At 34.1% G+C, this 27,758-nt stretch overlaps 1 protein-coding gene across 2 annotated transcripts in view; it reads right to left on the bottom strand.

Annotated features, from left to right (window-relative positions):
* Window positions 1-27,758, bottom strand: part of LOC130654181 (protein sidekick-2-like) — a 56,857-nt gene that overhangs the window by 20,209 nt on the left and 8,890 nt on the right. The window contains exons 5-7 of one of the 2 annotated variants that reach the window (XM_057456722.1): window positions 27,119-27,398; window positions 15,824-15,877; window positions 9,525-9,662 (exon numbers count right to left, since the gene is read on the bottom strand). In XM_057456722.1, coding sequence (XP_057312705.1) covers window positions 9,525-9,662; window positions 15,824-15,877; window positions 27,119-27,398 — 472 coding nt within the window. The remainder of the gene's footprint in view (window positions 1-9,524; window positions 9,663-15,823; window positions 15,878-27,118; window positions 27,399-27,758) is intronic. The other variant, XM_057456723.1, reaches the window with a different exon arrangement.

Below are 27,758 nucleotides of genomic sequence, written 5' to 3'. Positions count from 1 at the left end.
TTCAGAGACTTTGTTGCTGATATATAATATTTAAAGTGTTCTTTCATTATATACCAAAAGAAATTTGAGTGATCCAATGATTTGACAACTAGACATGGATGAAATGATAAAGAAATTTTTTTCCGCGGAAAATGCATATACAACGAGAGAAGATTCTACAACCTTAAACGTCTCAGTCGAGGAATATTCTTCCAACAACACCTCCGTTCATGACACTGAGACAATGGCTACGAATATTATTTTTAAAGATACGAACAATAATGCAGAAAAGATTCAGAAGTCGGCAGTTAATATAGGCATTTTTAATAGGACCTGTAATAGTTGTGGACGAATATTAAAGAGCGTGTCTGGACTTAACAACCACCAGAGAAGTTGCACTGTTTTTAATTTAAAACAGAATTTGGAAGATAACGGAAACGACAGTGAAGCCACTACAGCGCTTTACAACGGTGATGATTTGACGAAAGCAGTGCCATCATCTTTACGTTTTAAAGGAATTTGGGGTCATCATACGATCCATGATTTGACAGTTATCCTAAATGCTACGTACGATGAAGTGGTCAAATGGAGACGGAATATGTTTATTTTGCCGAGCGGCTCTGCTGGAAAGACACATAATTCTCACCAAAGTTCTTTAGATGAAATACATAAATTACGAATTAAGTACCCTTCCAATCCTCTTTTAGGCTATTTAAACATTAATAGTCTCAGAAACAAAATAATTGATGCAAGAGAAATTCTGACAAAATTTTCACCTGATTATTTTGTATTTGCTGAAACCAAACTAGATGAGAGTTTTCCAAACGAACAATTCTATATTGATAACTATAAAATTAGAACTAGAAAAGATAGGAACAAAAATGGAGGAGGGTTAATTGAATATGTTAAGAAAGGAATAGCCTGTAGACAAGTTAATGATTTGGGTATAACAAATAATGAGATCATTTGCTCAGAATTAACGATAAGAAATAAAAAATGGACAGTTATCAGTATTTATAGACCACCTCATTATTCAAACTTAAACAACTTTTTTGAGGAATTAGAGATAGCTTTAAATAAAGCTCTATCTAAAGTCGAAAACATAATAATTATGGGTGATATAAATATCGATTGCCATAACTCGAACGATTCTGGTTTCGAAACCTTAAATAATTTCTGTGATATTTTTAGTCTTGAAAATCTTGTCAAAAACAAAACCTGTTTTGCTAGTCCTAACGGAACAGCTATAGGTGTCATTCTTACAAATAGACCCAGATGTTTTTAACACACACTAACATGTGAAACAGGATTAAGTGATCATCATCAAATGGTAACAACATTTTTAAAATCTCATTTAGCACGCTTAGCATCCAAAAAAATTATTTACAGAAGTTACAAAAATTTTAATGAAGCCAACTTTTTACGTGATGTTGAGAACGCAAATTTTATTTGTAATAGTAAAGATCCTGAACTGAATTATGAAAACCTCATCAATGTTTTCACATCTATTATAGAAAAGCATGCCCCACAGAAGCAAAAAATTCTGCGTGGAAACGAGGCACCATTTATGACAAAAGAGTTAAAAAAGGCAATATATACAAGGTCTAGGTTCAAAAATAAATACAATAAAAATCCTACTTCTGAAAACAAAATCACGTACAAGAAACAGAGAAACAAGTGTGTAAATTTAAGCAAAAAGGCTATCAAAAACCATTTCAAAAGGGTAACAGAATCAGGTTTTATTTCCAAAAAAACGTTTTGGGAAACTGTTAAACCCTTGATATCAAATAAAAGTGGAATAAGCAAAGGAGATATAGCGATCGTTCAAAATGAAAGTTTAGTTACTGATAAAAAACAGCTAACCAAACTTTTCAACGAATACTACATCAATATTTTAGAAAATTCTTGTGGCATGAAACCAAATCCTATAAAATATAAGAATGTAAATGATAAGTCAAAAATGATTGAAGAAATTGTTGATAGTTTTGAAAATCATCCAAGTATCATTAAAATAAAGGAAATCAATGATTCTAACAACAATGAGAACTTTACATTCCAAGAAGTTGATGAAAATACAATTTCTAAACTGTTTAATGATTTAAACACCAAAGTATCAACAGGTGAAGATACAATACCATCAAAGCTGACAAAATTAGCAAAAAGGCACCTAGTAACGCCACTAACAGATGCTATAAATAGTAGCATAGTTTCAAACAAATTTCCAAGCAAAGCTAAGCGAGCTGCTGTAACGCCATTGGATAAGGGAGGAAAAGATAAAACTAAAATATCAAACTACAGGCCTGTCAGTGTTTTAAATGTTTTTTCTAAATTTTACGAAAGGGTTATGAAAGAACAAATAACCGCTTATATGGAATCAAAATTGTCGACCTTTCTCTCCGCCTATAGGAAATGCTATAGTACCCAACAAGTACTAATTCGCTTAATAGAGGAATGGAAGAGTAAACTTGATAAGAATTATGTGGTGGGTGCGATCTTGATGGATCTTTCAAAAGCTTTTGACTGTGTACCACATGACTTACTAATTGCGAAATTAGCTGCTTATGGATTTGACAATAAGTCTCTTCAATTCATTCTATCTTATCTTACTGATAGCAAGCCACTCGAATAAATGGGATCTATAGTCTATTTCAAATTATCTTATCTGGTGTATCACAAGGTTCTATTTTGGGACCTATCATATTCAATATATTTATAAATAATTTGTTTCTTTTTATAGAAAAATATAAGCTACATAATTACGCTGATGATAACACAATATCCAACTTCTCAAATTCTATTCCTAATTTGATAAATACTTTAGAAAACGAAGCTAAAACTGCCCTCTCCTGGTTAAAAGAGAATAAAATGATTGCAAACCCTGAAAAGTTTCACTCGATAATTCTGACAAAGAATAAGGCAGATAATTTAGGTCTAAAATTTAATATAGGAAATAAAACTATTGAAAGTGAAAATAACGTGAAATTACTAGGTGTGACTATAGACAATAAATTAAATTTTGACAGACACGTTAGTGATTTGTGTCGCAAAGCATCAGCCCAACTAAATGCCTTATTTCGATTTAGAAGTTTCTTATCCTTTCAAGCAAAATATATTTTAGTTCAACGCAAATTTCAATTATTGTTCCCTTATATGGCATTTTTCTTCTTCTAAATCTTTATCTAAAGTCGAAATGATACAAAAACGAGCATTAAGATTTCTGTATAATGATACGGTAAGTACATACGAAAATTTACTTAAAAATTCCAGCAAGAGTCACATGAATGTAAATTGCTTACGGTCATTGTGTATAGAAATCTCTAAAACTATAAATAACAGCAGCCCTCTTTTTATGAAAGATATATTTTGTTTAAATGATAACGGTAGGATAGTCAGAGAACAAAATACAAATAATTTGGTAGTCTCAAGGAAAAGGACCGCGACTTTTGGAACTAATAGCTTATCAGCCCTGGGACCAAAGATTTGGGATAACCTACCATCACATTTGAAACGATGTGACAACCTCAAAGTTTTTAAAAGCATGAATAAAATGTGGGACGGATCTAAATGTAACTGTGATGAATGTAAGGTCCCTTTATAGAACTTTGTTGTTATTATTGTTTATATATATAAAAAAAATGATTTTATTTAATTGTAAACAAAAAAAAAATTTAATCGATTTAGATTAGTTTTCTTAATTACTTTTTTTTGGAAACTATTGTAAATATGTGAATAATCGACTTTAAATAAATTGAAAAGAAAGAAAAGAAAGAAATTCATTGCTGAATGCACGAGACTTATCGACTCATGGAACAACAACAGCGCATTACGGAATGTGGCTATTAAAGCGCTGATGGTCATGCCTTCCCTTCTTTTACAGAAACCAAGCAGGTCATCAATATCAAAAGAACACTCTAATTGCTTGAATATTCGTTTGCAATCATGGATAGATGGCGATTTTGATGCACTTGTGAGAGAGTCCAGAGCGATTAAAAAAAATCTAATAGCTGGCAGAAATCAAAGATCGACAGAATCTCTAGCAAAGTCTTTTAGAGATTTGATGTTTTCAGGAAAAGTGAACGCGGCATTGAAGCTACTATCATGTGAAGGAAAACAGGGCATATTGCAAATTAATGATGATACTGAAAGAATTTTGAAAATGAAACACCCTGCGGCGAAAGAACGTTTTGATGAATTTCTTCTTCAAGGACCTGTTGAATTGATTGATAGTGCTGCATTTAATGAATTAACCGGTGATGCGATACGAAAGGCTGCCTTGAGAACGAAAGGTGCTGCTGGACCATCAAATCTGGACGCTGATGGGTGGAGAAGAATATTGGCGTCGAAATCATTTGGTTCATACTCTACAGATTTATGCAATGCTATCGCTAAAATGACTAGAACCTTGTGTATGGAAGAAATTAGTGAGAGAGACAATTCTCTAGAATGCTATACCGCTTGTCGCCTCATACCCTTGGACAAATCACCTGGTGTGCGCCCCATTGGTATTGGGGAGGTACTAAGACGAATCATTGGCAAATCCATAATGTGTCTTGTTAAAAGCGACGTTATCGATGCAGCTGGAAATCTCCAACTATGTGCTGGACAAGACTCCGAGTGCGAAGCAGCGGTTCATGCAATGAAGGATATATTCGAAGATGAAGAAACTGATGGTGTACTTTTAGTAGACGCATCAAATGCTTTTAATAGTTTGAACAGAAGAGTTTTATTGCACAATCTGAAAGTTATTTATCCGAAACTAGCTATTTATGTTACCAACTGCTATCAGACTCAAGCGAGATTATTTGTTACTGGTGGACTGGAGATATCGTCTTGTGAGGGAACCACTCAGGAAGATCCTACAGCGATGGCAATATATGCACTTGGTATTCGCCCACTGCTAGAACTTTTGATGATACACGAGGTAAAACATGTAGCTTATGCTGATGATATCAGTGCTGGGGGCGAGCTAGCCCGCTTAAAAAATTGGTGGCAAATGCTTATCGAAAAGGGCCCGTTAATTGGCTACTATCCAGAAGCGTCCAAATCATGGCTGATAGATAAAGCTGACAAGGAGGAGCTGGCTAGTGAGGTATTCAAAAGCTTTAACATCAACATAACATCGGAAGGAAGAAAACATCTAGGCGCCTCAATTGGTTCCCTTAAATACAAGAAGCGTTACGTAGAAGACTTGGTCAATACATGGGTGAACGAACTGCTGAGTTTATCAGCAATTGCAGAGGTTCAACCTCAAGCTGCTTATTCTGCCTTTATATCTGGATACAGGCATAAATTTAACTATTATATTCGTACAATACCTGGTATTTCGGAGTTGTTGCAACCAGTAGAAAATGTAATTCGCACAAAATGGATCCCATCCTTATGTGATGGAAGGGCATGTAGCGATGACGAGAGAGTATTGTTGTCTCTTCCGGTGAAAATGGGAGGCCTTGGTTTGATAAATGTTGTTGAGATCTCGAAAATGGAATATGAATTTTCAAAACTTGTCACCAACGAACTCACGAAAGAGATAAAGCATCAAAACTTGATGGTGACAACAAGTGCTTTGACGAGCAAACAAATTAAGTCAAAGGTTTCCAGGGAAAGAAATGTATTCTATTTAAACAAGCTAAAAGATGTGACGACACGATTATCCCAAGATGAAGCAAAATTAACGAAATTGCAAGGTCGAATGGTGCTTCTAGTTGGTTAACAACTCTACCATTAAAAGACCATGGATTTTGCCTGAATAAGCGTGAATTTCTTGACAGTATTTCTTTACGTTACGGATGGAGCATTAAAGGATTGCCACTAGTTTGTGCTTGTGGCAAACAAAATTCTATTGAGCATGCATTGTCATGTCATGTTGATGGTTTCGTGAATATTCGCCACAACGAACTGCGCGATCTGATGGTTACCTTATTGCAGGAGGTATGCAGGGACATACGCTGTGAACCTCCCCTGATTCCCCTGACCACTGAAGCAACTGATTTTCCCCGTTCTGCAGTTACAGACGCAGAAGCAAGAGCTGACATAAGTGTAAGAAGTTTTTGGCAGAGAGGACAACGTTTATTCTCATTATTTACTTCTCAAGAAAAAGAGAAAAAAAAATCTTATAACAGACGCATCATAGACGTCGAACATGGGACGTTTACACCTCTGATATTTAGCATCAATGAGGGTATGAGTCGAGAAACAAGTGTTTTCGTATCCAGACTAGCCGACATGATCGCGGAAAAAAAAGATGAAACAAAGGGAGAAGTGGTAGCGTGGCTGAGACGCAAAATTTCGTTTAGTTTGGTGCGTTCGGCAATTCTATGTCTGCGTGGTTCCAGAAACTATTCCGTCCGTAGCATGTGCGACGACGACGTGCGGATTACAAATGAGTTAGCAATAATCCGAGAAAGTTGAACTGTTAAATCGATATTTTAGTTTATGTTGTGTCGTTCAGTAATGTTAACTATCAATGTTTTTTGTTATCTATCCACGTATAACGTCTACGTCCTTTAGTGTTGTATTGTAAAAAAAATTATTTAGTGAAATAAAGACACCATTGATTCTAATTGTTCTGCAGAGCGTTCATTTTCCTACCTCGTCCCCAGGGCTCTTCTACGCTATGATATTCAATTTTGATGTATTTCGGAAGATGTTAGCGCCAAAGAAACAAGAAGCGCTAGGGACAAAGTATTTTTTAGTTTAATTTTGCTTGCAATTTACGAAATGCTTCGCAACCTTTTTTTTAATTTCTGGTTTTTTTATCATGTCGTACTTGCACTGGAGAATTGCCGAACATAGAGCAAACTGAGAAAATACCGAACAAAGCAACACAGTAACATAAAATTTTGCGCACGTGGTTTTTCTATTTAGTAAAAAAATGTGAGATTTGCAATTTATATAAAATTGATAACTCGTGCTTTTTTTTTAATTTTATTTCATTTCATTTAAAAACATTTCGCGATCGATTCGCCTTCATTTTGGCGTTGGAGGTAAACAGATTGGGGAAAGGACAAGAAGAAGATATATGGCTGATTAATAAAACTTAATGAAAGTACAGTTTTTGTTATTATCTGTTATTGTTAGTACTTGTTCTGGTTTCCATTTTCACTGATTGAATGTTTTTTTACCAACTAAATGTTTTTCTTTACCAGATGGCGGAGGTTAAATTTAATCCAATATCGTTAGGTAAGTTTAGAACTGTAAAAAAAAATGCTTGTTCTTATGTTACATTAGAAAAAAATGGTCCTATAAAACATCTTTTTTTAGATTCATCGAGTGATGAAGAATTTTAAAAAGCTATCGCGAATGAATGAATTAATGAAACGGAACATGATGAAATGAGATTAAAAATGAGAATCTTGAAGACGATGAAAACACAAACGCTGTAGGGGTAGAGGCAATCATTGCCAAAAGATTGTGATGTACAGGTGGACTGTTAGGAAAATGACGAAGTACGAATCATAAGCAAAAAAGGTCCATGGAAGGACCGAAAAGAACCCAGAGGAAACTTTGTTTTTTACCTGAGGAGAAAGACGTCATATTGGAAAACAAAATGCTCACCGATGAATCCATCAACATGGCACAAAATCTACTGCGTAAACAGTTCCCAATATTTGATAGACACCCTGATACAACGCTTGCGCTGGCTAACGGTTTTGAAAAAATCAAAACATACATAAAGTGAAAAAAAGCTCTGGGAACGAGATTGGCACACAGGATCCCTGCACTGGATATGCATAGCTAATGTGAAATACCCTCGTGAAACAAACAGCGTGTGTATCTCTAAATTAGTCTAAATTCGAGTACATTTTATGCCTTTGTAGTATCCCAAATGGCGGACATGAGCAACTGCAAGGAGAATGTGCTAAATGAAGAGATCGAACAAAGAAAGGAAAGCCTGGAAATGAAGTGTGAACGTATTTTTGGGTATTTTTGGCTGATTTGGATAAGAGTTATTGCTTTACTACAGGTTGAACTTGGATTATTTTTTTTTTGCGAAATTTTGAACCTACCAATGGACTCTTGTAACTAATGTTCTCCAGCAGAACTGGTGTAGCACCGACACGAAAAATCAAATATTTTGCAGGATGAAATGCCACATTTGTATTTTCTCACAAAAACAAGAGCATCAAACCCGGACGCGAGGAACGGGGACTCCGAAAACCAGTTTTATACGCCGAGGGCATGCGCATGTTGTCCGACTTCGAGTGCAAAATATTTATGCCAGTACGCCATAGCTATGTCCGATCCACCCCTTTACATAACAACCTCTAAACTTATTTCTATCTTAACACTTTCACAAAACATAATGGCGGACAAACTTGTACTTAAGAAAAAATTACTGCTGCTTTTATTATTCCAAAGAAGGCGAAGAAGGCGAAGAAAAAGAGAAGAAAAGATGGGAAAAATTCAGAAAAGGAAGAAGCGGTTTTGGACAATAAAAACACTTCACTTCTTCTGCTAAAAGTTCCTCTTCTGACAGCCAAAGGGGGGACGCATTTCTGATCTGTCCGTCCGCCATTTTTAACAGAAACATACATAAACTTTCATGTTCAAAACAAACTGCTTATTTTCAGAACATTTTTTGTCGGCACCCATTGGACACCTGCTAAGAATCGCGATAACGGGAAAATCAAAATAAAAATTTTTGATTTTTTTTCAGCGTTAACACAAATATGCCCACCAAGATTATCGTTGCGTTAGCGCGCAATGAAAACCAAGCTTAAATTCAAAGCAAGAAATCATGTACACACCTGTTGCTAATATATAAAAAATATTTTTATTGGTCACATAAGAAGATAAAATGTTAACTGTATTTTTTAAACAAAAATCATTCGTGCAGATAACGATGTTAATGTCGTTGTGAAGGGATATTAAGTGTTTTTGGCTATGAAAGCCGTCAATTCTAGTGTCAGAATGACATCTTAAGTAAATCTTAGGGTCACGTTCCACACAAAAAGAGTGGAACTGGTTTGCATTTTGTAACGAAGAAGAAGTTCAAAGTGGTGGTCGAGGAGCAATATCTGGGGTTACATGAATTTTTGACAAAAAGTGGATACGTCATTGGGAATTCCTCCTTAAAGTTTTCAAGTCCAGTCCAACGTTAAAAAGTACCTCGGAATTCCTTTAATTAATGAAAAATTAATAAACTGCCCTTTTAAAAAGGGTAATTATGCATTAATTTGCAATCTAAAAAAGGCGCTGTTTAAAATATGACTGTCAATCATTTTTTTTATTATTAAAATAACGTAAGTTACTGTGAGTTTTTTTGAGCGAAAAATTCAAGAAAGGTATTTTTTACTTTAATATAAAATTTTTATTTTTCTGGTGATAAAACAAAATCCCTAATCCCTAATGCGTTTGATTGCGAATAAAACTTTTTTTCTTAAAAAAACACTATGAGAGATTGTGCAATCGGCATATTATTTTTTAAAGAAAATCTGAAAAACAAACAAATTTATATTCTTTGAAAAATTGCTTAACACTGTGATGTGTATTTTGTACACGCGCAAATCAACTCAATATCTTCACACGAGGAAAAGAGAACTTACCTAGTATATAGCCATAGTATGGCACATTTGTATCAGGTGATTCTTCGAGGAAACCTACGTAAGGGCTCCTATTCAACCCAAAACCGAAGTAATAGTCATTATGGCCCCGTGTGTGCCAGCAACCAAACATGATATGATCTATAAACAGAGATGTTTGTATGGAGATTATTAATAGTTTCTTTTTTCACTTGCTTGTTATTTGATCACAGAGGGACTATCTTAAATCAACATAGTTCCTCTAAACTTAATTTACAGATATTTGCAGAACTTTTTTTTGTTCAGTAATAAACTGAGGTATGATTTACGCTTTTTCAACGAATAAAAAGGCTTCACCTGCTAAAAGATAGAAGGAAACTTTAGCACATCTGACGCCTAATGTTGCAAAATGTGTTGGAGGCACTGATGTTAAAAAATTTTGATTGCCTAATCTGCACAAATGTATGCTATTTTTTTTTTTTAAGAAACCACTTTTTCCTTTTCTCAGTTCTGCTAGCCAATATTCTTTCTTTGCTTCGCTTTAGTGCAAAAAGCTTGTATTTTTTTTGTTTGGCTAAGAAAGCGTGCGAAAAACTTATATTTTTTCCTGTTTGGGTAATAATTTAGTAAGTAAAACTAATGTTTTCTCGGTCATTCCATTATAATTATGCACAGTTGAATTATATGTTTCCTTGTATTCAGTTATGGAACGCCAATACTGCCTTATGCTACTTTCTTATTATGCGAGTTTTTACCAAAATGATACTTTGGCATTAAGTTATATTAGTCTGAAAATATATTATAATAATTTGACATTATGATACTTTTGTATTATGATAATTTGACATTATGATAGTTTGGTATCATGATAGTTCATTCGGCACGTAGTGTGCGGAACTGCTGTCCCTTTTGCCCCTTTGGCTTGTTCTTTAAGTAATCGTAATGCATTTTGGTCTGAACGCGGGAACACTTGTACACATCTCCAGGATGACAGCTACAGCGGTAGAGGAAATCACTTCATTGACACTTTGAATGCAGAGAAAAGTGATGTAGATGTCATCATTTATTCAAGTAATGAAGATCTTTCTAGCTAGATCTTGGAACTCACAGAAAAAGTAAATCTGCAAGTAACGGGAAAATGCAGTTAAAAAAATTAAATATGGAATGCTCAATTTGTGTACCTATCAGACCCTCAAAGCACAGAAGTGCCAACGCTGACACAAAAATTGGTTCTATAGAATGCAGGCCTTAAATCTTAATATGGAAAAAGAGGGTTATGCTGTTTTCACATATCACTATTGCTCAAGGTTATTAGTTGCAATATTAAGTTACAATTCATTTTGCATTTGTGGAGAGTTCAATCAAAATCCTTTATTTTTATTATTGTTTTTTCATATTTTTTGGTCTTCAAATATGTACTATTGTCAAAAGGACAAAAAAGCCACTTATTGTTTTATGGATTAAGATTACTTTTATCTGCATCCACTTTTTTTTCTCTCAAGGTGGAAGGCGTGGGTCGATGAGACTGGAAAAAGTACTACGTTTTGCGACAGGAGCCGATAATGAGCCTATCCTTGGTTTCACCATTTACTCGTCAATTAAATTTTCTTCCACAGATCCAATAGGTTACACATGTATAAGCCAGTTAAAACTTCCTTGCGGTACCAATGAAGCCGTTGCTAAAAACATTTATTTTTACCTTTTACGATTACGCTTTTCAAAATGAATACTATGACCTAGTTATAATATTTTTATTTCATCGTTTTGTTTTGGTTATATTTTATATATATTATATATTTTCATACATATTTTTTATATACTTACATATACTTGTTTATATAAAAAGAGTGTAATATCTTTTTTAAAACTAATTTTCACGGCTTTTATTTCATTGTAAAAGTGATTTATCAAGTTATAAATCTTTGATGTTCATCAATGGTTCGTTAACCCTATTATACCTGGGGGGTGTTGGCACAAAGTACCCGCGGACTCTTTGACTGGGCATAACTTTGGATACTAAAATTTTAGGACTATTTCTAACTTTTATTAGGGGTTCTGATGAAAAAAAAATATTGAAAAAATTTTGTGCTTTGCGGGGGGTGTTGCATTTTTTGGACAGGGGTAAATTTTTTGGAATTTGGAAAACCGTTGACATTCAAGTAAGAATGTCATAAGATGTTGTATTGGGCATATAAATATTTATTACATGTATGTTGGTTACTAAGTGGTAACCAAGGTGTTGCTAAGGTGATACATGGTTACTAAGGAGAAAAAACCGACTAGATTTGAAAGAAATATTGATCCAGCAAATCGACGTCATTTCGGATACCAATGACGTCATTATATTGCTTTCCTTCCCTTTATTGTCTTTAAATGCCCTGTTCTACACATATGCCAAGTTTAATGACATGAGCATCAATATTTTTGCTAGGACGGGTCTTTTTTATCTTTATCGTTCAAATAAGAAATTTTCTTGCCGAAATGACGTCATTTTTTATTATCCCAATGACGTCATTAAAATTATTTTTTTCATGTGAAACACATATTTTGGTATTCAATCCACAAATCCAGCAAGAATCATTAGTAACACGTGAGAAATTAAAACGTACTGAAAAATTGGGAAAATGAAATGTGTTTTTTCACATGTGTGACTTCATTTCCGATCCCTATGACATCATCAAATTATTTTATTACCTGGATTGAGTTTGTATTAAGAAATTCTCCGACTGAGCCAAGTTTCATCACTTAAGCACAAGTGGTTCAGGATTTATGGCCCGTGGGCACTTTGTCATCCCCATAGGGTAACAATGGCCAAAAAAGCTCAGGTATAATAGGATTAAACAGGAATGAATTTGTCAATATCATGATTGATAGGGTTAGTTTCAAACGGAAAAGTTTCCATCAGAATGATTTTCAATGAATCTGACACGCCTTCGTCAATAGGTGCTTTGTAAATAAAATAATAGCCCTTCCAATGTCAACATCTACGGGACAATTCAATTGTCCTGGTACCCATAACTGTATTGGTCAAGTTTTGATACTGCGTATTCAATGTTTTAGCAAAGCGTCCTTCATGTGTGTAATTTTAAACGTAGTGGAGAGCTGAAATATAAATTGGATCAGGGGATCCAAAATATCATTTACTTCCATGAAGTAAAACATTTCATAGTGAAGTGATCACACTTCATCAAAGACAAAAAAGATGAAAAGAACAACTCCGCTTTGTTATTGATAATACATTCAAAGATACAAGAAGTCTGCTAAAGCCATCGATAGCCCCAAAGACGACGAAATACCATTTCACTAATTTATGATTGGTATCTACATGCCAAAGGTGGTTTTCGGCAGTCTTATTGTTTTTAAGTCGACCTTTCTTCCTAGGTTGCACACCAATCTCATCTAAGCCGAAATCTTGGTACATGTAAACCTCTTGCTTTCAATAGCTGATTAAGCATTTATTCTCCATGACATGGAATTTCTAAACCAAGTTTGAGATAACACAATCAATTTCTTTATCAGTTATCTCTGAAAGACTTCTTCTTAAGAGATGAAACCCTGCCATATGACGATATGGTTCTCTTTAAAACACACAGGATAGCAGCTATTTTACAAAGAGTAAAACCCTTTTTAATGAGATTCTCTAGAACGTTCTTTGAACTATAATACTTCTTAGTTTCTGATACTGTCATTAAAGATTCGCTGCCATATTTCAAGCGCTCAACCCTTAGTTTCATAAATAAAGTTATATCCACAACTCCAAGCTGCGCATAAGTTAGCTTACAAATGACGACAGTTATCTTTTCTTGTAGAAACTCTAGAAACAACTCTTTCTCTAGATTCAGTTTTTGTAGCACTCTACACATGTTTTGTCAGCCTTTTTTAACTTTTTTATATCATCTATATAATAACGTCCAAGTATCATAATGTCAAACTATCATAATTTTCAACTATTGTAATATTAAAGTATCATATTACAAAAGTATCATAATGCCAAAGTATCATAATACAATGCTAAACTATCATAATATAATGCCAAGTATCATAATGTCAAGCTATCGCAATACCTTGCCACAGTTTCTCTTATAATAATACGGAGAGTGTGTCTGTGTGACTGTAACAGGCAAAGTGGATGTCTTCATTTTTCTTTGATTCTTCCGAAAAGTGCATGTCTAATATGTTTAATTTTCTGACGTTACGGCGAGACGTCAATTCTACTACTTCACGATCTTATATATCTTATATTAAATTAATGAAGCCATTACAATGCACCTAAAACTTTGAAACTAAATAACTTGGAAACGAGGTGGTGAAAAAAAAGCATTTCAGGTTTTGACGAGCCATTGCTGACGTTAGCAAAATTTTTAAACCCTTATATCTCATAAAACCCCTCATCACATGATCATATACATTTTCTTGATCAGCGTTTTAAGCTCTACACAATAGAGGCAACGTGAAAACAAGGTTCCAATTTTTTTTGTGGATGGGTTGCTAGTCATAAAATTCAAATGACGATTCTTTTTCATTTTTATCCCGCCGCAGTGAATTTTTCCACGGGCCTTATCGACTAGTCATAATATAATGTTAAAGTGTTAACGGCAAAGCATCATATTGTTAAAAACTCGCATAATAAGGAAGTAGTATGAGGCAGTATTGGCGCTCTATATCTAGTCATTAGAAATGATTCAAATCAAAGAGAAAATATAAAGAACAAAAATAATATGAGTTAACGCAGGTGTAGGCCATTGGTGCAACTTTAATCCCAAGTGGTTTATAATAACCCACGCAGGAGAAGACGTCATTTATTACTACCGGTTTCCACGTTTTTTTGCTCAAACTTACAAGTGAAATGCAATGGCTTCACTAACTTAATAATTCTATAATAACTTAATAACTCACTCTTGGTGAGCAATATTCCACTCTGCTGCCCCTTGTGAAATATTTCTCACCTCGATGGCATAAATCTTGATATTCAACAAATGATTCTGCAATATCTGCTTTATTATATACCTAACCTCTCTTTTTCTGTCAGACATTTTTTATTTTTCTATAGCGTCTTTTCCAAATAAAAGGCCCATAAAAGACATTGTGTTAGTTAGCAACTGAGATATAGTAAATTACTTATTCTTAAGGAAAAAAAGTAAATGTCACCACACTCCCTTACAAACATAAACACGTATTAATATAATGGACTAGTCCATAAACCCATTGAAGACAAATGGAAAAAATATAGGTTTTTTCAGCAGTTCCTCTGATGTACACACAAGAAGTCTGTTTAGCCTTGCTGTTATGTTTGGAGCTAAAAATTCTGATAAAAGAATATGTATAGAACAATGCCAACCTCGAACCCAGGGCCTGTAGCCTTTTTTGATATGAAGATGAAACGCGTACAAGGCCTTGGCACAACAGATTGAAATTTGCCCAAAATTTAGCAATGAGAGAAAAGTAATGCATGCGTGACGTTTTCGATCAAAGATGGAGTTTTAGTGGCAGTAGTTTATAAAAGTCTTTTACTGGATTTTTTATAGCTAGTGAGCTACTTATAGCCACCACACCGTAAAATTACAGAATAAATAAACCTTGGTGGCTTTCTAGTCATCCTGTGGTGTATGATACATATAGTAAAAACTACAGTACTTATGAATATTAAAGAATAATTTACACCAGCTGCAAAAATAAGAGATAAAAGAATGAACCACTTAGCAATGTTGGGAGAAAATTCAGAGATCTTTTGGAGAATCCAAGTTTTCCTAACCTTAACACGTCAAATGCTTAGAGTCAATAGTACGAGGACAAGTCATTGTAGTGTTATCGAAAGAATATGGAAAATCTTTAATTTTTCAACTGTTAGCTAGCTACCAGATGTCATCAAATTGAAAAAAAGATGAAAAATATTTAATACACGACTACACAGTTTCAGTTAACTATTGTTTAAATAAATCTCTCTGTTGTTACAACTCTCAGTTATTGAGAAATAAAAAAAGGAAGTAAACCGTTATAAATTAAAAAGACCATGAAGAAAAGTGAAATTTTTTTAAAATATTTTGAAAAAAAAAGTTCAATTCCTTTACATAAGTTTTTTAAAAAACGCTACAGGCCCTGGGTTCGAGGCTGGAATAATGACGCTTTATGGTTACAGGGGGAGATAAAAGTTTTTTTTGATGGCCTAAACCAAATTAAAGATGACGTTAATGGCTACATCAAAATAAAATGAACACATCCACTTTGTCTGTGACAGACGAACACAGTCTGCGCATTATTAGAATAGATTCTAAACAAAGGTAATGTTAAGCAAAGTTATTTCTAGCACCAATGATATTACTTACTGTAAATATCGTAACCTAATCTCTTGTGATGATAATCACTGTAGCTTGGTATGTCTAAAAAAGATTATGGATATCATGTTTATTTATCTGTAAGAGTTGATTATATTCTCGTCTCTAAAAACTATTCTGTCCTAAATCTTTTTTGTTTAAATTTTTTGCTCTACGGAGTTTCCTACCGCCCAGGTCTGGGCACTAGCGAAGCGCTTGTAGGGACAAACTTTTATATCCCCCGCAGAGCGTAAGGCATTTGCTAAGAAAAACATGCAGTACGCAGAGAATTATTCACTTTTTTCTTTGTACTTTCACATTTTAAACTGGTGCAATATATTGATTCTACATTTATTTAAAGGAATGATACTCAGTATTGACATCAGATTGCATATTATGAAAGTTCAAGATCTAAACATGGATATTAATTTAATTGCTTTAAGTTGTGGGGTACACTCATCATAAAAAGTTGGCAGCCAAAAGAGAAAGAAACCATATTTTGGTAGTTAGTTACATCACAAGTTTTAATATTGTTTTAAAAATGTCACAGTGCTGATCAAAGAGGAATTGCTAGTATGTCATTCAAGATTTATATAACTACTAGTACAGCCAAAATAATGTAGCTCATTAAACACAAGTAAAGAAAACAATGAGTTTTTTTTCTAAACTAATAGTTTCATGCCCATTAAAAAGATACCTAGCTAGCTATAATATTTAAAAACAATTCCAAAATTTCTTATTTTGTGTTTCTATTTTGTGTTTGCTAGGAAACTTTATTTAACTAACCAGGGCGAAGCTACCTACATTTTTTATAAACCAAATTTAAAATTGTCAAAAAGCTGGCTGTATCTGTTTCGTAATTTTTGTTAGCTAGGGGTCACACTGGGTCACTCATATATATCGCAGCCTTATTTATAGAGTAATCAGATATATAGGTGGGCAAGTGCCAAGATGCTAAAAATAGGATCATAAAAACTCATTTCTAAGATCACTCACCTTCAAAAAACATCAAACAGTGCAGTTTGATCAACAACTTAGCCTTAAAAATTGCTACGTCTCAATTTTGCATTGGAATAATTTTAATCTGTAAAGTACAAAGTTTCGACCGCTGTGTAAAATAATATACTGCGGTTAAAATAAACAAATTTAATAGAAAATAACTTTTTAAACAAATTTAGTGACTTTAAATGTTTTCGTCAAATATTTTCGGTTGCCAATTTTTTCTTATGTCAATGTACCAAAATTAGTACGCTATCACAAAATTGTAAAAGTGAACTTTGCCTAAATTTATTCCTGCATTTTACCAAAATTAAAAACACAGTAATACAGTGTAACATGTTATTATATATATCCCTTCCTAGCTAGTTATGTAATATTTATATACAATATTTTTAACAAAAAGTCAAAGCCAGTCATTATATCATTGAAGTGTGTATTTTATTTTCAATCGATTTCATCTGTGCTTTTTTTTATATAACTAGTTAGCTATACTTTATTAAATGCTCTTCCACGTTAATCCATGTCAAACTTGCAGATCCATATATAGCTAGCTAAGCTATAGCTTACTGTAAAAAAACTTCCTTTAAGTCTGTCTATAGCTAGCTGTAATTTTTATTTCTTCTTGCCAAAGTGCACTGATAATGATAGAATAGTGTTCCTTTTTAACCATTACTTTATTCCTCACAACACAAAATGTATGGTATATGTAGCTTGCAACAGGAAGCCAACCGCTAAAACCAACATCAACAATATATCCTCTCTTGCCTCTTTATAAAAGTCAGTAATTCAAGTTTTCTTCGATTCCAACATCTTACCCATGTCAATATAACACAAAGAGGGTTAGCAACACCATTTAAACGTGTTATTAAAAAACAAAACGGATTTTTCTATGCGAATTACGTGAAAAGCAGAAAATTTTATTCAATAAATTTTAAAAATGTTAAAAATGTAAAAATTTGTTTTAGAACTAACTTTACACATTCCAAGCTTCCGACGACGTCATAGAAAAAGTGTGTAAGGATTGCTAAAAACAACAATCTTGTACTCTGCTTTCGGAAAGTCCTTGCGGGAATTAAAAATCAAAATGGCGATTTCGTAGCGATGAGCTTTAATTTTTTTTTAAAAAATAGCATTTTTTATTTTTTATGAGGAAAGCTTTTTTTTTTCTGAAATATAATTTAAGTTAGTAGGAGGAAATGCTATATGCTAAAATGAAAACTCTGTATCATTTATGTAGGCTACGTTTCGACCGTTCCGTAAAGCCGTAGCCGAGAATAAACTCGCTTACTCACGACATCATAATATCTATATTATTCAATATATATGACTGAACAACAACAACTTCTACCAAAGTTGTTCCGCCTAAATAGCTATTTCATTTGTAAAAGCAACCCTATGTTTATGTTTTTAAACCGTTTTATTGTTGTTTTTCATGACTGTTTGCCATTTAGTGAATTAGTCGATCTTTTTTTCTTTTAAAAAGACTCCTAAATATATTTTATAACCATAAGTACACATTTTTTTCTTTACATTGTCGTTTTGTTTTCGTTCAAAAAGCATTATAAAATTTCTATGCCAAAGTTTTAGTCGCTGACTTCCAGCCTAAATTTTTCGAATGGTGGCCTTGCGGTAGAGCGTTTGCGTCCGGTGCAGTCATGCCAGAGATTGTGAAAGCGTGTATAGATCCTTTCTGCTTAATGCTTAGCATGGAAATATAATTTATATATTAGGCGGTTGTCTATTGATTGATTGTTGTAAAGGCACGCCTTCCATAGCTCAAATGGGAGTTTTAAGTCCACTAGGACCCCCTTCGCTGGTAAAAGGTTAAATAATAATACTAATAGTAATGCTTTATTATAAATTATTTTCCGGATAAATTCACCATCAATTAAAGTTGTTATTATTGTAGTCTATTTCGTTCAAACTAAATGTTTTAATTGATTGTTCAATTATTCTTTTAAATGAAATTGACAAAAAGTTATTTTGTAAGTGATAAAAAGCACAATAAACTTACGGTGGCATGTATATTACATTTTTAGGTACACTCATAATTGTAAAAGTTAACTGTCTAATCCCAACAGTTAGAAGAGCTAAGTGGCACTTTTCAACAGTTAGGAGAGCTGAGTTGCGGTTCTTCACAGTTTTAAGACGTAACTGTATAACACCCAAGCTTATTCTAGAAAAACTTTAAAAAGACACCTATTTAAAAATTGACTAACATGTTTGCTAAGAATTAAAGCAACCAAAGTAAACGTATTCGGATGCGATTAAGTTATGAAAATCATGACCCAGTGGGCACACGACGTCTTTTCAACGTTGATTAGACGTTATATTCTGTCGCGACGTCGCAACCAAAAATTCAACGTCTAATCAACGTTGGGTCTGCAACGTCAATGCAACCGACGTAAATTCCGATATGAATACAACGTCGCATCATTGACGTCTTTTCAACGTCGTTTCCACAACGTTGTTTCAACCGACGTGATATCAACGTTGATACAACGTCGAAAAAAAGACGTTGTTTCAACGACCGTAACCATACGTTTATTCAACGTCGCACTGCAACGTTGATTCAACCGACGTCTTATCAACGTTTATTTAACGTCACACCAGCAACGTTGATTGAACCGACGTCAATTCAACGTCCCACCCGCAACGTTGATTCAACCGACGTCTTATCGACGTTTATTCAACGTTGCATCAAATTAAATTTTTACCGAGACCTTGTTTCGTTCAAATCTCATTTGTTTTAGTTCGTCACACACTGGCCTGCAAAGTTATATCTCAAAAAGACGTTCATAGAAGTGTTCAAAACTGTCCAACAAAATAACGAAGCGTACTCGGTGTTTGTTAAAGATTGTCACAAACTAGGAATAAACAACGCACGTTTTACTTATTTTTTTGTTTTGGATATATGAATGCCAACGTTATGTTGTTTTTCATATGTATCGCTAATTTTACCGCAGTTTTACTACAGCCGCATCTATGTACTTTTTTACATAAGAGCCGAATGTGCATCATTCTCTTATGCTATGTTAAAACGTTTGTGATTTAACATCAGAGAATGAATGAACACAAACATGAAACGTACACAAAACATTCAATGGATTTTTTTTCAACAGAGCGTAACAAACGTTCGATTTATTTTTTGTAATATTTATCAGGGGGTCTTTTGTCTTCGTATTTCGAGAGAAACAAATATTTCAACTTATATTATGGATGTAAGACATTTAAAATACAATCCATTTTGTCAAATTATAATTTATAATTCCATAATAACTGTTTATTTACTTCGCTTTCGCATATTTAAACCTTTACTTTGTCGCATGTAATATCCTTTCTAGTCATTGACGGGAAACTTTTGATGAGGAAATTCGCGCCTAAGCCCCTTTACAAGATTTGTGAATTTCGTATCAACTCACAAGGCGAAAAGGGCGAAGAACCACAGACGTGAGTAAAGTATTTCTGTACAACATGTACAGAACATTTCTGTACATTACATGCTAATTCGTAAACTTTGCTTCGGTCGCATTCGTAGCAAAATCTAAAGATATTTGACAAATTCTAGAAATAAATCGTTTGACCCTACTCTTTTAAATCAATTTTTTCCATGTCAGCAAAAAATTGCCGAAATGATGTTATTTGTCTGCATGTCAACACATCGGCATTTCAGTACAAGAAAGATGGGGATTTTTCAGAATGAAGTTCCAGAGACTTATCTCTGAAAAAACAATGCTAGCTAGATTTCTCAAAAAATATTTAATGGATATAATCCCCAAGCTGAGGTGGTCTTATTTTTTAATGTTCAGCCAGGTTATTTTGTATTTCCAGCTTTTTTTATTATTTTACAGTACATTACACATATTTGCAATCCAAAAATTTTGGCGGGAAGAAAATTTGGCAGATAACAAAAAAAATTAAATTTGGCGGAGAAAATTTTCATTGACTGATTCGCGAAATTAATGCATACCTGGCATATGCAAGCATACTTATAGCAATCTATTTGAAGATATAACTTTTGATTTAATAACCATTTAAAATTTTTGCTATTGTGCTTTCATGTGCACCAGTTATGCACACACACACAGGTGGTTGGAGCATGCTAACAAGCTGCCCTATAAGAGGGCGTGCCTGGCATATGCAAGCATTTATAGCAATCTATTTGAAAACATTGTGACAAAAATGTACATATAGCTGAAGTTAAATATCAAGTATTTAGTAATTCTTATTTATACATCATCATATTTAAAAAGCTGCATATTTTGTTCCAAAGCCCATGTAAACTCTTCTAATTTGTTTTGACTTAAAAAATTTAACATTTCATGAAAAGTCATATTGACAAAAATTTATTCCCGCGAAATATCTGAACTCGATCGATTCGCAAAAAATTGTGACATTTAAGTAGTCGGCGTTCAGGGCAAAAAATACACATTAATCTGAGGAAATCTATTTGTCCAGTTGTACTGTAAACTACCTCCATCAATATGTGATAAGAATTTTGTGACGTTGTAGAAATTGTTATCAAACATCACAAGTATGCAACAGAAAGAGAAGTTCATGCGTGTACGTCATCATTCCCTAAATATGCACCTGATAGATGTGGAGGAGCTGGAAGAACTAATGCCGAAGAAGATTAACCCGATTAATTTTTAAATAACTTATCACCACGGTTTTTAATAATAGTTTTCTAGTAATAAATAATCGCCAACTTGTCAACAACAACTTTTATATCAGGGTTGTAAAATTTTCAAGCGCCGTAATAAATTCTTCTAGGTTATATTAATTTTCATTGGGTGGTAGAAAATTAGAATGGCAAAATGTTAAAGTGATTTTAGCTCAACAACTTTTAGTGTTTCTACAAGAAATCGGACTTTTGACTAGTAAAGGAATGGAATATGCATGAGTCGGTGCTTTTTTTAAGGAAATACAGTGCTATATATAATATTCAGTATATTTTTATTGTAATCTTCAACCTCGATTCCTGGACACCTGGTGAGGATGGTGTCTTTTTACACTTAAAGTATAGCATCATGATCGTATTTATTCGCAACTGGTATTCTTAACAAACACCCTTGTATTCAACTCTGACTTCATTAAGAAAACATACTTTTTCTTTAACCAATGCTTGAAAGACTTTTGGTTGACACTTTAGGTGGTTTGAGCATACTAAGGGGTTGCCTTATCAGGAGGCGTGCCTGGCACATGAAATCGCAGCTATAAATTTGCAAATACTGCACTGTTTAACAACCTCGTCATTGCTGCGTTATATTTTTTGCAAGTTCCTTAAATTCTCACTACGAATGACCTGACGAACCCTACTCTCCCTCTCCCCACTCCAGTCAAAATTCGCTCCTACCTCCTCAACTTATCAAAATCGTCAATAGACACAAGTTCATCTGACTCAATCTTAACCACAACTTTCCTCGTCAATACCACTAAGAATTCTCGCAATCACAACACCACCAAGAAAAGCAACAGCATTAACCACAACAAAATCAACCATCATCGCTATTCTTCCTTAAAAACAAAATAAATCCAATTCCTCCACCGACCAACTAAACCAACGCCGTCTTTTCCTCTTCATGCAATCTACCAATATTCGAAAAACTGCTTACTGTGGTAACGTAATTACTACCAACAACATGAATATTATGACGGAAAACAACAACAACATGACTCATCTTCGAAACGTGATTATTAGACACATGATTAATATTAACCTCAATATTAGGCTCCTCAATCCTCCTACTATTTCCCGCTAGCTTAGTAATATAGTTGTAACCTTCAAAAATACCAAACCCTAACAACGTATTCGACCTTAAAATAAGCTACAGATAAATCAACTTTACTCCTGACATATTTTAACAAACTTTTACATCTCCTAATATAACCGTCAACAACAATCATAACCTCAACTTTTTGAAGATATCTCCTCCTGTCATCCGGGTGATAAATACTCCTCTTCGCATCAACCTGACTAACGATTAACCAATGACAATATTCTCTCACACTTCCAGAGATCAACGGTAAATCATTCCTCGACATCCTCTACTTTTATGATTTTTCCACCCGAAATACTTATAATTCTCTAACAAATTACTTTGACCGTTCTTATCCCAACACATAAACGACCTCTCAGGGTCATATTTCACGTCCCTATCAGTACCATATTCATCAAAAACACTTTTATAACCCCCAACCGACCAAACATTATAATTTTGAGAAAAACCACTTCACCAGGTAACTTCACCTGAAGATTGTGTAACATCCTTCGGACAACCTATAAAGAGATTTCAACATCCAAGTACCTTTCTCTAAATATTCGGCTGAAACTCCTAAACACGTAGAAGCACAATAAATAGGAACCCAACACCAATTCTATACTCTCTTCCTGTCACAATCGAATAACTCACACCCGTTTTGTAGTTATAAATACTCCTTTCTTCTTGAGATATACAAGGAACGAACTTCATAGTCCCGTTAGCAGCATTAAACAGCCATGCTAGAACAGACCCAATAAGACCAGGAAGCGCATCCGTTGCCTTCTCCCTTAGTTTACCCAGTAACCTTGACAAAGCTCACAATTGTTTCTTAGCCCATTCACCTGCCCCACCTTTGGGCTTACGGCCAGCATTATCACCACCACCTCTACTATCACTCTCCACAGCCAACACATAAGTACTAATTGTCATTCCAGTATAGAGACAATGGTAATCCCCTGCTCCCTAAGCAACGTCTTTACTCTTTCCCTTAATGCAACATCAGATATTATCAACTGCTTAACGACTACTTAATCTTTGCAAACCCACTGGACAACTTACCTACTAAAATCAAAATTTCTTCGTCATGCACATACTCCAGATCCAAATGATTCTTAGCCATAACATATTTCGTTGTAGCAACCTTAAACTCACCCCTAATATCCCGCAATGAACCACTATATCCCTCAAATACATCATAAACTAAAGCGTCTACATTAATATTTTACAAAATCTCAACATGCCCGAAAAACTCACCAACTTATCACCTTCACCTCCAACTCTTATATCTCAACAGCATCTGGTATCTTGTCTACTATCTCTTCCTCCTTTTGCCTTGTTGTTATTACTACCATCTGATTTTTCCTTCTATATTAAAAATATCATAACATTTAACAATGGAAACTGATAAATACGCAAACTCATTGTCAATATTTTAATAAACATCATTCATCTTAGTTCCCACCACTCTGGTCAGTTGTGACAGACTTTCATCATTATCTGTCTCCTCTTCCTGGTCGACTGTGTCATAAAAATTATCATCTTCAGCATACCATCATCAAAATTCTGCATATCTATAGGTCCATCCATCGCTTTTTTCCAGGCAAGCAAAAATGGGAGTCTAAGAGATCTATCCAAAACTTCCATCCGCTCCACCGGAATAAAAACAAGGAAATGCTGATATTATAAAGGTGTACTGCAGCGAAATGAGGTCAACAAGGGATAAGATGTGGATAAGCATAAAGTTGCAAGAGATCGTCCGTAAAGTGTTGTTATGTTGTAGAGCTGAATGTGTGAGTACTTTTTTCGGTGTAGGGGCATAAGCATCTGCACCCGCAATCATCGCCTTACTATGATCTCTAGCATTTAGATCTGTGTTCGCAGTCCACAGTATACAATCCTGGCGACATTAAAATTCATCAAATATGTCACAGAAAGATATAGAAATTGAATGACGCTTTAAATGGCATTTCAACACATCGATCACAACAACCCCTTTTTGTCTGGCATATTTGGACATGCAAATTCTACCTGGAAAGGGTTGATGCAACGCTTGCATAAAAAATTGGCGTGACCATTGTAATTCATCTGTGATGATAATAGTTTTGGAAAGTTCCTTATATAACAATATTGACTGGTTCTTTGTAGTGTGCTAGTCGTGCGAGTTAGACTATTTTTTCATAACCGAAGACGTTAATCTTGATATTGTTTTGTTGCTCAAAATTAGTTATGTTTTATGATGGCTACCGGAAATTCAATGTTGTTGAAGTTGAGATCGTTGAGATAGAGCATTTTGTATTTTGTTCTTCTTTGTGCATCCTTTTGTTGATAAAGTGCTGATAGTATTGTGTACGTAAGACATTTGTTGTCATTTTTGTAACGTTTATCACAACCTTTGTTGTGATAAACGTTACAAAAATGACAACACATAGATTTCCACATCCATAGCTACAATCTATGTCATTTAAACACATAGATTTCCACACCAATAGCTACAATCTATGTCATTTAAACACATAGATTTCCACATCCATAGCTACAATCTATGTCATTTAAACACATAGATTTCCACATCCATAGCTACAATCTATGTCATTATCGAACCAGATTTCCACATCCATAGCTACAATCTATGTCATTTAAACACATAGATTTCCACATCAATAGCTACAATCTATGTCATTTAAACACATAGATTTCCACATCCATAGCTACAATCTATGTCACTACAATCTATGTCATTTAAACACATAGATTTCCACATCCATAGCTACAATCTATGTCATCATCGAACCAGATTTGTTAGAATCGCCCAGTTTTCCAGTCTGTCGAGGAATTCCTTGAAAATATGATCAAATTGATCGTCATGGATATTTTATCTTGGATATGCAAGGATTATTGTTATCATCTTTGTACTCATTTGTGATCGGGTATGACTCTACTATTTCAACATGGGCGACTGTATGTTCTTCCTTTATAACCCTCCAGAAGCCGCCTGTACATATCTTTACATATCGATTGACATCAAGATCTGCAGTACCATCAAAACAGCAACTTTTCACACCATTAATGACGCAGTCTCTATTAATTTAGGTTTTTTCCTAAAACTATTTTGTAAATTTCTTTCTCTATTATAAAGGGTTTGATAGCAGACCAAACAGCGTTTATTTGGTCAGGGATAACGATTTAGCAGCTTATTTCATTGCATCCATTTCTTTAGCTTTGAATCTTTTTAACCCTGGCGCATATATTATAAAACTATTATTATCATTATCATCCATGCCCCCTCCACTGGATCAGAACAGTAGTAGATAGGAATCATGGATCACGGCGTAAAAGCAGCCGAATTCTAACAGACTTGCGTTTCTGGAGCACTTTGGTTACGATTTTGGAATTATCGGGTCCGAACGTGTACAGAACAAGGATCCAATAAATTCGGAATTTCATCCAAGGTGCGCCAAAAATTGCAAGTGTGATAAAATCAACTGCTTTTCGTTCCGTTATCGACCGTTACCGTCTACTTGTTAATGGAAACATCTTTCCTTTTAATAAATTATTAATTAATTAACTTAAAAACGGTTTCTATATTCGTACTTATTTTTTAAATTGCAATGTTGAAAATGAACGACAGAAACAAGAGCATCTTAAAGTTAAGTGTCAATATGTAGACTAGTTTGACAAGAAAATTTAAGCGTATGTAAAATTTTATGATGATGAAAGTTTTGATACTTTTGATATTAGCTTTTTTTTACATCTGCTGTGTTTGTTGCGAGGAACGACTACCTAGATCTCTACGAAAAGACAATTACGATTTTATTATAGAATGCCTTCAATACAACAGGAAATTGTCGATGAATAGCGGCTACGATGCAAAAAGTATCCCTGCTTATCGTCTACTTAATCTAACTGATAAGGATCCGATCTTAGGACAAGAAGAAACCAAAACTGTTACATTGTCAATAATTTTGTCGAAAGCTTACTTTCTCTAATGTAGTGGCTGTATTCACTTATCGCAAAACATGTTTATATGAAACAACATTTTATTTCGTTCATCTTATATTATTTAAATATTCTCCATTTAAGAGGAGCATTGAAACTTGTTAGTTAGTATTTTTGTCCATAGTTTTGCAGCTTTGTTCCTTATATCTAACGGCGTTGTGAACGAAATATACAATCGCTCTACTTTGAAGGTTTTATTACAGCATTTTCAATTTTTAACACCTTTTTTTCTGATTGGTAAAAAAAGAACGAAATGTGGGAAAAGGAAATTTTGCTAACAAAAAATAACTGTTAAATAAAGTCATAGAAAGCTCTCTGTAGGACCTTATTTGACACTAATTAGGGGATAGCCTATAACAATTGTATGATGTTGTATACTTGGAATTATTTTGTAACACATTTTAACGCAAAACTTTAATTCCACCTGTATTAATTTAAAGTGTATCCTAACTGGTATAGAACAAAGATAACATTAAAAGTTTTGACCTTTTGCCTTCATTTATTATTATGAAATATTGCATGAGTGCATGAGCGCAAGCATGATACCAACCTGGTCCATACATGTGCATAAAGTTGCCAATATATTTGTCATCCCGATATGCGTGTGTTTCAAGCACCAGCTTTAAGGACCAATGGTGAGTGCCAAAATAATACCAGTAAGATTTTGTGCCAGATGATGCAGGTCTCATTCCTGCTAGGTAACGATTGTAAGTTTGACTTGATGCAAATGGTGATAAAGCATCTTGGTTGTCAAATCCTGTGTTTAAACCAGTGTTGATTGTTTCATCATTAAAAAGTTTTTCCCATGCAGTATTACCATAATCCCATTGCTAAAAAACATAAGCGTATTATGGAAATTAGGCAAAGTGTATAAAGAAGAGTGTTAATGATATATTTTTATTAGAACATTTAATCCATGATGTGCGTAACAGTGACGATTTATGCGTTGTACCGTCTTATTGCATGTCCCTTGTGCATCGTGCTATTTGCTATATATAATTGTTTTTCAGTGTTTTGTACGTAGAGAACATTAGACATCTAGAAGAACGAAAAGTAGTGTTAGTGAAGGTTAACAATTCGATTTGTGAACAAAGGTTAAATTCAAATAATTGCCAACATGTGCACAAGAATGTTTAATTTCGCTTTGTATTTTATTTTCCTTATCAATGTATATAGTAAAAATAAACACT

Source organism: Hydractinia symbiolongicarpus, chromosome 8 (assembly GCF_029227915.1).
Source record: "Hydractinia symbiolongicarpus strain clone_291-10 chromosome 8, HSymV2.1, whole genome shotgun sequence".
NCBI classification, from domain to species: Eukaryota; Metazoa; Cnidaria; class Hydrozoa; order Anthoathecata; family Hydractiniidae; genus Hydractinia; species Hydractinia symbiolongicarpus.
The sequence above is the reverse complement of the archived record's forward strand: the minus strand, read 5'-3'. Positions and strand labels throughout refer to the sequence as shown.